The 12122-nt window shown below is 45.7% G+C and overlaps 1 protein-coding gene across 1 annotated transcript in view; it reads left to right on the forward strand.

Annotated features, from left to right (window-relative positions):
• Positions 1–2200: 2200 nt before the first annotated feature.
• Positions 2201–12122, forward strand: part of LOC104463357 (SEC14-like protein 5) — a gene marked incomplete at its 5' end in the record, with an annotated part of 16684 nt that continues 6762 nt past the window's right edge. Inside the window, 5 exons of the mRNA XM_010075660.1 lie at positions 2201–2350; positions 2485–2616; positions 4557–4685; positions 5365–5584; positions 7317–7429. Coding sequence (XP_010073962.1) covers positions 2201–2350; positions 2485–2616; positions 4557–4685; positions 5365–5584; positions 7317–7429 — 744 coding nt within the window. The remainder of the gene's footprint in view (positions 2351–2484; positions 2617–4556; positions 4686–5364; positions 5585–7316; positions 7430–12122) is intronic.

Raw genomic sequence — 12122 nt, forward strand, 5'->3', positions numbered from 1 at the left:
ATGATTCTATGATGATTCTATGATGATCTCCTGGCACTCAAGGTGTTGCCTAGCCTCTCCCCTAGCTGCTGCTTTCCAAAATCATGGGCTTAGCTGGGGTAGCCTTCTTTTAGGGCAGGGTTTTCAGTTACACTTCTTGCAGGTGTGATAAGGGCATGTGTAAGAAGTGGCATAGGACAAAGGGTTGAAAAATAGTTGCTAAAGGTTCTAGTATTCCAGCAGTCGACAAAGGTGTTCACAGCTTTTGCTGCTGAGACCAGTAACTAACTGGTGGCCTGGAGAGACTCGTGCTTGTGCGTGCTAGGATAGATAGGATCAGTGGGGGAGGAGAGGGTAAAGGCTTTGACCTCAAGACAGCTCTGGATGGTGGAGTCTGGAGGACTGGGAGAGGGCAGGTAGAGGCACAAGCAGGAAGTATTAACTTTGTCTGAGAAGATTAATGTGCTGGCAACTGCAGGTACCAGAGTGGGTAATAACTACTGCTAATAATAATAAAAGCAGCACCCCTTATGCTCTGTGACCCTTGAGGCAAGTGTGGTGTACCGGGAGCGGAGAGCTGGGAGCATCCTGCGGCAGTGCCTGACAGCCATCTGTGAATTTCTGCCATCACAAATTAAGCTTCTTAAAGCAATGAATGTGCTTTTGTTGTAGGGAGCCAGGTGGATTGGTGTTGGAAAAAGTCGCTTGTCATGGAAAGCTTTATATTCATCTAAAGCATTTTAGTTGTGATCAGGAGAGAAAAGCACAGGAAGAGGCATCACAGATGTGGGGAAAGTTCTCCAAGAAATGTGGCAAAGCAAGCAGAGCATTACTTGGTGACTTGGAGAGGATGATTTAAAGACTTGTGCACTTTGTTTGTGGCCAGAACTCCAGCTGGTAGGCTGCTTGCCTTTTCCTCCTGATACCGGAGCAACACGATAATCTGAAATAACTTCTGTTCCGTTCAGAGGTCTAGGAGCAGGAGATATGGAACGTGTCCTTAAGTGCCTGAGCTATTTTAAGAGCAGGTATTATTCACAACACTGGGGAAGACAAACAGGGGCAACTAGCCTTTGAACTGCTGCGGTAACGGAGAACGCAGCCACCCCTGAGCGTGCCCAATGTGCTGTGTGGGTACTGATAACTGAGCTGATCTCCATCATTATCACATTCATATTTTCCTCTGTGGTAGATAAAAATATAAATACTCGTGAGAGAATGACGTGCTGTATAAAATGGTTGTGTCAAATGGAAGATGAGAAGATGGCAGCAGTTCATAGAGGTTAGGCTTGTCAGTGGAATGATAGCAAAAAAAATCTTATGACCAGAATGGTGCAACTCTCTGAGAGTGCAGTGGGAAGAGCACAGGTTCTCCTCCTGTCACAGATGTAGTTGAATCCTGGGCTTCTTGTGCAGCTCGTGCTAGTGTTGCTTCAATGGCACATGTACAGTAGCATCCCAACATGCAAGATATTTTTTGTAAATCCAAGGAAAACATTCCATCCTGCAAAGAGATGGAGAAGTTGGGGAAAGAGGAGCGACAGTAGGCAGTGTTTATGCAAGTTAACTTTGTTTGCTGCAAGTGCCATTGGAAAGCTGGATTTTTGCTAAAGCTGATAAAGAAGCTTTGGATAAAAGGCTTTTCAGAGGGGTGTGGGTTAGTTAAAACGAAGAAGATTACAGAACCAGGACAGAATTGTTTTAGAATGGATAAATCAAGGCAAAGTGAGTGCCAAATAATTGGTGGTCTTACCCTAGATAGTCTAGGATAACTGGAACTGTTTGACGCACCCCATTTTTAAGGCACAGGAGTATTCAGTGTTTTTAAATATCTTCTTCATACAGGCAATATGTTTGACTTAAATTGTATTAGCTCTGGGTCAAGTCTGTAGCTACAGACTTGGTTTTGGTAGCTAAAGATTAGTTTCCTGATGTCGAAGTTATTATGAGTCCTTTCCCTGTACTCTTTAACAACAGGCTTTTGTTTCTACTTCATGTTTGAGAGAAAAGTGATATTAAGACACACTTAGCTTGATGGCTGACATGAGCAGATGCTCTGTTCAGAATTATTTTGTTTTAACTTCAGCCCCTGTGTTGGCTCCCTTTTTCTCAGAGGTGAAGAGCATCTGTTTTGTTGGACTCTTGCTGGAAGGGAAATAATTCAGGAAGAGTTAAAGTTGATCTAGTCTGAATCTGAAATTTGTTTTGTTTTCACTTCCAGGCATATGAAAAGCGCTTTCCTACATGTCCAGAGATTCCAGTCTTCCTGGGGAGTGAGATTCTGCATGAATCCAGGAGTGACGACGGAGCTATACATATCATTGAACGGAGCTGCAAACTGAACGTGGATGCTCCTAGGCTGCTAAAGAAGGCAAGTGGAATGTAGGGGGCAGAGTGTTGTGGATTTTGTTGGCTGGCTCAGATAGATAAAGGCTCCTAAAGTTGCTTTCTCTCTTTTTTTTTTTTTTTTTTTTGCCCCTCCTTTTGGTTCTTCATCCTTCTCAGATTGCAGGGGTAGAGTATGTTTTCTTCATCCAGAAAAACACAGTGAACTGGAAAGAGCGAACTCTCCGCATTGAAGCCCACAATGAGACTTTCGCCAACCGTGTTGTCGTCCTTGAGACGTGTAGCTACTCAGTAAGTACCTTGTTTCTACTCATCTGTGAAGGAAGTGTTGAAAGTCTTGTGCTAACATACAGGGTGAAGTTGCTTGAATGAATTTGGACACTGGACTGTCGCATTAGATTAGATACTCTTAGACTGGAAGGCCATTGGGTTTTAGGGTGCGGGGCTGTTTCCAGTGCTTTCGCAGGGCTTGGGAAACTTTAGGCTGATTGTGATTCTCTGATTGGAGTGTTAGGCCCTAGGGTGAAAGCAGAAAACATGGCTAGTGCTCCAGAACTGACGAAGTTCCCTGAGTTTCTTTTGGGTTGAAATTCAAGTTTAATAAAAGCATCTGGAGCTTGGATGTGTATTTAGATCGAGATATTTAGAAGGAAACCCTTAATATCTATTATGAAGAGGGCCAGAGGAAAGTCCGGCAATTTTGCCCACAAATAAGTGAAAGTTTTAGCATCTTGTCATGATCTTCATGCTCTAAATATTTGGAGAAAGGTCTTGAGCCTTACATGTGGCCTGGGATGTCTCATTTTGTGGCTGTGTCTTCAGCACCAGTGTGCCGTTTCACTGTAGTTGTGCTATTAGGGCTCAGTCACCATTAAATAGGTTTGTCTGTTTCTGGAAGCAATCAGATCCTGCTTTTTATTCCCTAAACAAAAGTCCAGATCCTGTTACTTACCTGCCCTTTTGGCAACTGGACAACAGCTCAGCTTCTTGGGAGTCAGCAAACTGTAAGCAGCTTCTGTTTCAGGCAAGACAGAGTTGAGAAGCTATAACATTTTGGATTGTGAGGGGCTTTCCTGAGCCAGAGATCACTTGGTGGCTACATGGGGCTTCCTGAAAACTGCAGTAAATCAAACTTCCATCATTGTGAAAAGCGCTGAGAGATCTGAAGTGCTTCCAGGTCAACTCTGGGAGTCGTTCAGACATTGTTGAACTTGCTGATTTTGGCTGCGTTGCCTCCAGCTTGTGTCCTTCAGAAAGAAACGTCAGCAGCTGGGCTTTGAGGGGAGCGCTTTTCCTGGAACAGGGCGGGAGCTAGCTGTCTGCATCCTCAAGATGGTTCCCTGCTCTATTTTTACCAGTTCCCTTTTCCCTGACACACGGCACCGGAAACAGGTTTATTCTCATCTTTCCTTTTCTGCAGCGTTCTCTGAAGCAACTTGGGGAAATATGATCCTGCTCTTGCAGTTACTTAATATCTCCCCCGAGGGAATTTGTGTCCTTTATAGAGTTCGTATCTTTGTGTGGGGGCTGGAATTTCTTTCATGTCAGTTTGTGAACAGCAGCACCTACAGAGAAAAGGCGGAGCCCTCTCAAAAAAGGGTTATGTTTAAAAGAGGAAAAGATTATGTAGGTTTTTACCGTGTATAGAGTAACTGAGGGCAAATGGCTAGAAGGAAAGGTGGGTATTGAACTGACAGTGGGAGACCTCCCTCCTCTGCTGTGTCTTCTGTGTTTTGGGGGAAGACTGACATTAGTGGCTGAGTTTCCTATCGAAAACTAGAAAAAAAACTGGTTTGCCTTTGTCTTCCTTTGCAGATGTAGGGTTTTTTAAATTGCGCGTTCTGAGAGGCCATCCCTGTCTTTCAGTAAGGAGATCTTGACATGATGGTTTCAAGTGGGCAGTCTCACTGCTATTTTAGTGCAACTTCTGCTCCGAATACTGCTGTTCAGGTCTGCTGGGGCAGAGATGGGGTTTAATCTGGATTTCCTTGTGCACATGAAGAATGCTGGGTTAACCGCAAACGTCTGTATGTGCAGTTCATGATGTGCTTCTGTTACTCTGGGAGAATTAAACTGTCTGTTGAATGTGGGTCTGTTGATGCCTCTTAGGAAACCTCTTCTACCCCCTCACTCTAGCTCTGGAGATTCAATAGCCCATTTGGTATCAGCATCAAGGGCCCTGCCATAATGTGAACTATCTATACCAACCATATGTTTATCTTTGGGCTTAGGTTCACCCTGAGAATGAAGACTGGACTTGCTTTGAACAGTCTGCATCTCTCGACATCAAGTCATTTTTTGGCTTTGAAAGCACAGTGGAAAAAATTGCCATGAAGCAGTACACTTCCAACATCAAGCGGGTAAGATGGGCTTCCCTTTGTGCCATAAAAACAAAATCAAATGCCTGCTTTCAGTGTGCCTCTGGTTTTTTTTCCTATAAAATAGACCTACTATAATTTTATACACTTGCATATGTCTCTGAAATCCCTCAGTAGGGCAAACGAAGAAAAAGCCAGTGTGCGATGAGCAAAAACAATCTGCTCGCTGGAATGTGTCTGCGCAGGGGCGGGAGCAGGCTGTACCAGAGGAGGCTCGAAGTGGATGCTGTGGGTGCCAGGCTCCTCAGACACTGAGGACACTGTTCTCATGCAGGAAGAGAAAGTTCTGGGTAAAAATCAGGACCCTGTCTCTCCAGTAGCTTGGGCAGAGGCGCTTCCTTTTGGTGGCCTTTGCCCCTGGGCTACAGAGGAACAGGGCAGCTAATGGGTGGTTTGGGAGCAGGAGAATGGGATTAAAATATTATAAAGGTAGCTGCATCCATAGCATTGGAATTTAGCTGGCCAGTGTTATAATTCACCATTTGTATGGTGCTTTTTTACTGAAATTTTTCCAACAGGGTCATGCAGATGGAAGGAGACAACTATTTCCCGTCTGTCTATCTCTACAGCATTAGTCATCTGTCCTGAGGAAAGCTCTTCTGCACCCTGGGGTTCTGGGGAGATGGGATTGCTTTTTCCTAATGAGAGTTTTCCCCTTCAGGGCAAGGAAGTGATTGAGCACTATCTGAAGGAGTTGATCTCCCAAGGGATCACATTCATCCCCCGCTGGACACCTCCTGCAGTGAGCGGACAGAAGGATGAGCGAGCTCCGGCTGTTGGACACGATGCTGCTGATGTACCGCTTGAGTCTGGGGCTCGCAGAACTACCAAAGAGCAAACTGGCAGCTCCTGCCCTCCAGCAGAAGCTGTCAGCCCTGATGGTATGTGCTGTCCGGACAGTAGCAGCTGCTGGCAATCTAAATGCCTTGAGTAGCACTGACTAATGAGTTTATTTTTATTTTTTTGGCATGAGGTTTTTCTTCTGGATTGTGGGTGGGGAGGAGAGAAAGTTGTTATTTTCTTTCTTCAAGAAAAACACAAACACAAACAATGGAACTTTGTTTTTTTCCCCATACTGTGCAGGCAGTATGTTTTTGTTTGTGCTTAGAAAAAAAACCTTTAGCTTTGATCTGACCTTGAAGGTATTTTATGTTCAAGTTTCTCCAATTTAAAGTATATCTTTAGTATACTATAACTGAGTTATAAGGAAGTATTTTTGGCTGTTTAAAAATTAATGTTCTTGGGGATTGATTTGGATTGTTTTTGCCCCTATATCAAGCCAAGACAAACTTGCAGAATTTTTCCTAATGCATTTCTTGCACAAAATGCCTGAATCAGACTTTATTTTTCTGTGTGTGGATCTGATGATATCTTCTAGACTAAATAAAATTCTTCTATGACAGAAATAGGAGGGCCCTTTTAGAGTGGTGGCATTAGAAGCAGGAGTTGTCATTCCTCAGAGGGAAAGATGGCACTTGTTTTACTGAGTGTAACTAGGGAGAAAGCTTGGAATTTGGAACTATCAATGGTTCTGGTCTCACCAGCCTTCTGGTAGCTTCTGTGTATTGGAATCCATCAAAAGGATTGAAATCCACAGAGCAGCTGACTGTTCATGTGCTTTGAGATTAAAGTTAATTTAAGAGTGGCAGATCCCATCTAGCAGGAGAGGAGAGTAGCTCTTATTTTTCTGCTTATATTCATGTTTAGGAAGCGATTAGCTTCCCCAGGACTGCTCCTCAGCTCACTCACTCTGTGGATTCGGTGGGGGCGTAGCACTTATCAAATGTGATTTCTGTGTTATCAGGCAGCAGCATATCCTGGGGTGTCCAGGTCTTATTCATTAGTGAATGGTATCTGCTGAAAAAAAATCCTGCCTGATGAAGAGCTAGCTCAGAGGTCCCTCCCAGCTCTCCTCCTTGCGTGCGTGCATGTCTCCAGCCCAGCTCCTGGCCTGTGCTGCTCCCCGTTGGGTACCATGTTCTCCTTGCTGGCATCGGCACATAGAAGCCTCGGAGGGCACATCTGCTTCTCTCTCTGAATACTGGCAGACTCAAACCCCTTGTCCTTTGTCTCTGAGCTGGAGGGACCTTGAGCTGCTGGTTTGCACAGGACTTCTCATGCCAAAAATCGCCCCTGCTGGCAGAAATGGCAGTGTTATTCTCCCTTTCCCTCTGGTGTCTGTAAGCAGAATAACAGTTTTCAGCAATCTGCTATTTAGCCTCTTTTCATTGGAATTGTGCATGAGATCTTCAGGACACCAGGGGACTTAAGTGCCCAGGTCTTGGAGTGGTTAATGAATGAGATGAGTGCCAGAGCTCCTGTTGGTTTGTTGGTTGGTTTTTTTTAAGCTCCTGCTGGAGCAGTTCAGGGTTGAATGAAATACTGGTGCTGTAAGAGAGGCAGAATGACTCTAGCTTTGATACCTTATGTGCTGTCTGTGGCCTCCTGCCCTAATCACTGTGAGAATATCACTCACTCCCCTCAGGCAGCTAAAATGGGCTTCTGTGCTCTTGCAGTGTCAATCGGAAGTAGCTTGATGTGTAGAAATAACTGCACATCTCCTTTCTCCTATGCCAAGTCTCCTCTGAATTTTCTTTTTTTTTCCCCCTCCAGCTGACAAATTGGATGCTGATTACATTGAGCGATATCTGGGCCAGCTGACTCCAATGCAAGAGAGCTGCTTGATCCGCCTCCGCCAGTGGCTTCAAGAAACACACAAAGGCAAGGTGGGTAGGGGAGGCAGAGAGCAGCCCTTTGCAAGCCTCAACACACTTGTTCTGATCGCTTGTGTGCCTTCAGCCCCCCAGTAAAACTCAGGGTCATGGACCATTTGTGTGTTGAGACTCAGCTGTTTTGGCAAGGTTGGGTAAAAAGAAGCCAGGCGTGGAGAATGAGCTGTGACCTCGCAGCAGGATCCAGGTGTCACCGGCTGCGCCTGCGTTGCCTGGTTCAGTGCTGTCTGTGTTGGAAAGGCCGCTCTGCAGTCCCCGAGCAGAGTGCGTGGGCTGTGTATTTAGAGCAGGCATTGACCGGGGCTCGGTGGCCCAGACCAGCCTGTCTGGACGGGGTGTGTTTCCTAGCACCTGCAGGATGGGGTGGCAGAAATGGTTTGCTGTATCCCCTGTCTCTGTGCAGACGCCGCTCAGCGCGGGGGCAATTGGTAGCACCGGGCTCTCGGTCAGCAGCGTGCTGTGTGTGTTACACCAGGCAGGTTGTGTAAGCTTGTACAGGCAGGGGCTGAATTCTTTTGAGGAGAATTCACTCTGTTCTTGTTTTAATCTCCTTTATCGCGATGCATGGTTTGGGAAGCAGACAGTTTCACCTACGGTGTGAGATATGTTGCATAAGCCTCCAAAACAGAGGAGCAGAGGGCACTAGACTGAGGCGAGTACAGCTGGAGTTGGCCAGCTAGTATAGGGGGAAACATTTTTCCCCAAAAAGCAACCCGGGTACTGTGGGCTCAATGTATCACTGCTTTGCTGGAGCATTCAGCAACCGCTTGGGCTCCTCCTGGTTGAAGGGGAGCCTCTGTGTCAGGCCAAGAGGGTAAGTGGTATGTGGCTGAGAAAATAAAAGTCCCAGGGCAGCCTGAATGATCTAACTCCAGACTTCCTGATGGAGAGAGACTGGGTAGGAAGGAAGGAAGGACGGAAGGACCAAGGATAGCACCAGAGTAATTGCGTGGGCTGGGTACATAAGAGAGTGCTTAGGAAGAGGGGAAAACAGCAGAAAGATGGTTGGAGCAAGTGATGTCCCTTGAAAACAGAGTACAGCAGGATAAGGTTCCAGTAGTAATAGCTTCCTGGCTTCCTAGCAGGTAACTGCTCAGTCAGCCACGCAGCATGGGTTAGGACGTACTCTGCATTCATGGGCTTTGGAAGATTTAATTTTTTTTTTCTTTTAAGTGGCTGTTAAAGAGGCTGCTGCAAGGAGCTTTGCCAGTACTTTCTGCACGCCTTGTTGTGTCTTTCTCACAGCTGAGAGAAAGCACGTCTCATCTGAGTGTAAGGAGCTCAGACATGATTTGTAATACTTTGGTTTTTTCTTGGAAAAACTAATGTGTATCACTCATAGAGAAATAAAATGTAACAAAGATTGAGTGCTATAGTTCCGCTGTTACTGAACTCATGAAGAAGTCCCCTTCTGTGTGAGTGTGCACCTGGGTTTTGTTGGTATCTATGAATGCGGGTGGAGAAACAGTTACCAGAAAGCTGCGCCGCAGGCTGGAGAGAAGAACAGTTTGTGTTGAGGTAGTGTGTGAAAGTCTCCCAGCAGCTGATAAGCTCCAGAGAGTCACAACACTGTTGAATCTGCAAGAGCTGATAAATTCAGAACACCAAACATCTGCCAAACCTGTCCAAGGCCACGGGTTTACGGTAGCATCAACAGATGGTGTAACTTGGACCATGTCAAGAGTGTGGTGGCTGCTAGACGCAGGTAGAGACTACAGGAATAGTTATACACCCGATGGAACAAAGGATCCCTCAAAGGACTGTGTGAACACCTACCTGCAAGCTGCTGTCACGTCACTATGATGCTCTGCCTCCAAGTAAGCCACTGGGGCTGGCCTCCCAACTAACCACATAACTGTGAGTGTGTGTGAGTGGACTGTGTGCATGGTTACCTGCCAATAATAACAGATTAACTAATAAAACTTGCTCTACTAAATATTGCTTGCAATCCATATCTCCCCTGATTCAACCTCCTGTCGGATAAAAGGTATTGTTGACAGCAAGCAGCCACAGAACAAAGGAGGCAGGGATGAATTCCCAGGTATAGTTATGCTCTGAAATACAGGACATGAAGCTTTGCAGGTCTACAGTGATCTGTCAGTCAAACAGTGTGGACTCCTCGCTGGTAGGAGATATCCCAGCTATTGGGTGTCCAGCTGAAAACGAGCCCTAGGTGAGAGTAAGACTGAGGCTTTATCCATGTGCTATCTGCAAGGGTCTGGGTTTCAGGTGGAAGAAGCATGTTCTAAATGTTTGCCTGTTTTGTTCCATGGGTTGGTTTTTTCCCCTCTCCTAGTCAGAGGCTGGGGAATGGAAGCTGGAGAAGGTAGAAGTTGCACCTGAGAAAAAGTGAAACAACTGCTGCTTGGGTGCTTGGAGCTCACGTGCTTCCTGATGGCCGCTTGCTGCGTGAGGTACCTCGGCAGGGTAGAGCTGATCGCTGAGCGCCCTTAGTGACAGCTGGGAGCTGTCTTGGACCCTTTGTGTGGGCTTTGTGAGCTCTGTTCCCTGTACTGGCTTGAACAAGTAGGAAGGATGGTGCTGGCTATTGGAACTTCAGCCTGACTCCCCCAATCTCACCTGCTTGCTTCTCTTGACTCCCTGTTAGAATAATACAAAATCAGGAGCTTGTCCTACATGACTTGAGTTTTCTCTGGAGAGGCTGTTACCTTGCTGTGATGATCTGCTCTTTTAATTCAGAGCAGGGATGTCCTTATTCCTCTCTCAAAAAATATTTGTAGATCTCCTGTTTCTTGGAAACTGCCCCTTATTTTTATCCTCATCCTATTTCACTATCCATTCCCTTTTCCTTCCAAAACAGACATTATTCTTTCTAATCAAATTTATCATTCCTTTAAAAAAACTTCAAATGGTGTTAAAATTGTGGATACTTAAAGCTAGTAATCAATGGCTTTGCACCATGTGCAACAGTACCTGTAGTTTCACTAACGGAAAAAAACCAGGCTGAAATTAAAACTTCATTTTCTTGCATATGGCAGTTTCTGCTTTGACTGGACAAAGATAACGAAGAGTAGAGTAAGTCCCCTTACTGCTCTCCACCTTTGGTGCAAACAGAACTGCTGCACTTGCCTCTTACCCATAGCCGTGTGTGGTACAGGTTTAAAACATCAAAAGTAACAGCCAGCCCCTCTCCTGCAACTTACAGGAGATCCAGGGGCTGTTGCAGATGTTTGTGGGTTTTGTCTGTTGTCTTGTGAACAACAGCTTCCTCTGAGCAGCAGAAATACAAACGGAAATAATCTGCTGAAAACTCTGCTGGCTGTAATCCTGCTATGATGCAGAACATTTTGGTGGTGTTCTTCTAAATACATCTGAGATCCTATTTTGGAAGGCTGCCCTCCCCCTGTCTATGACACACAAATGCAGTATTTGCAAAGCGTTACAATATGCTGAACAGCATTAATCTCCCATCTCCTCTTCAGGTGCTTCTAGGCTTGGCTCGAAGCTGCCTGAACTCTTTCTTTATGTGGAATCAATTCTTAATATCTCTTGCAGCTTCATACCAGCTTGTGAAACTGCAGTTGCTCCCAGCCTGACACAGCTGGTGGCTTTACTTTCTTCCCTGCTTTCTGTTTTAATGGGTGAACAAAAGAGCCTTGACTCCTAACATGGGCTTTTTTTTGTCTTACAGCAGGGCTCAGATTGCTTGGATTGTGCTCAGCACAGTACAGATACTCTGGAGGAGACTATTCCTGCTTGACAGAACTTGAATTTTTAATGGAAACTTGATGTAGGGAAGGAGGTCGAACACTTTTGGGGGAGTTGGGGTGAAGGGACTGAGAAATCAACAGCCTCTGGAGCTGTAATCCAATTGTTTTGGCAACGGACAGACTTTTAGTCAAATTGGCATCCATGGAATCTCTCGGGTTATTGTTGATTCAAAAAAAAGCTGGCCATTTTTCTTTCATTTTCAGCTAAAGGGAACATAGGATTTGGAAGGAGGTTGAAATAAGCCATTCTACAGACTTGGTTTGGGAAGGGTTTTGTGCCTGTGGTGCTAGAATTAGTGATGGAAAGTGTTGGCATGAGTGACACAGGGTATACTGTAGTTTTGGTTGATTTGTTTTGGCAAGAGCTGGCACAATGTGATGGTGCAGGGAAGCCTGTGGAAGAACTCGAGAGCTTTCCTGTTCAAACACCACCGGGGAAGCATGGTCACCAGCGAAGCCAAAGGGCTGCACGAGAGCTCCAGTTGGTGCTCGTGGGTAAATCATTCCAAGACTGCAGTTGTGATCCCCTCCAAACAGCCCAGTGCTGTACTTGGTTAGTGCGTTACCTATGGGTGCTTGCCATCCTTTGCTGATTTGCCCTACGGGGAGGACAGCTCACAGCTCTATGACTTTCATTCAGGATTTTCTTTGTCCTCGTGGATAGCCAGCTGAGGGAAACTTTAGCCAGCCCAGAGTTTGCTGGGGCTTCTGCAGACTGGATCAGCGAAGGGTTTCTCACAGGCTGTGCGTGTGCGGTACTCGGATAAATATCAAGCCCATATCCCTCAAAGGGGCATGAATTGGTCACTCCTTTCATGCTCCTAGCACCATCTGCTGCGTTCAGCTGGATTAGCTAGGGAGGGAGGGAGGAGGAATGTAGGTTTAATCTTTATCTTAGTTTTGATTAAAAAATAGTGCATGCTCTGCAAGCTTTTTTACAGGCTTTATGGAAGAGC

The sequence above is a fragment of the Pterocles gutturalis genome, unplaced genomic scaffold (assembly GCF_000699245.1).
Source record: "Pterocles gutturalis isolate BGI_N339 unplaced genomic scaffold, ASM69924v1 scaffold40422, whole genome shotgun sequence".
NCBI classification, from domain to species: domain Eukaryota; kingdom Metazoa; phylum Chordata; class Aves; order Pterocliformes; family Pteroclidae; genus Pterocles; species Pterocles gutturalis.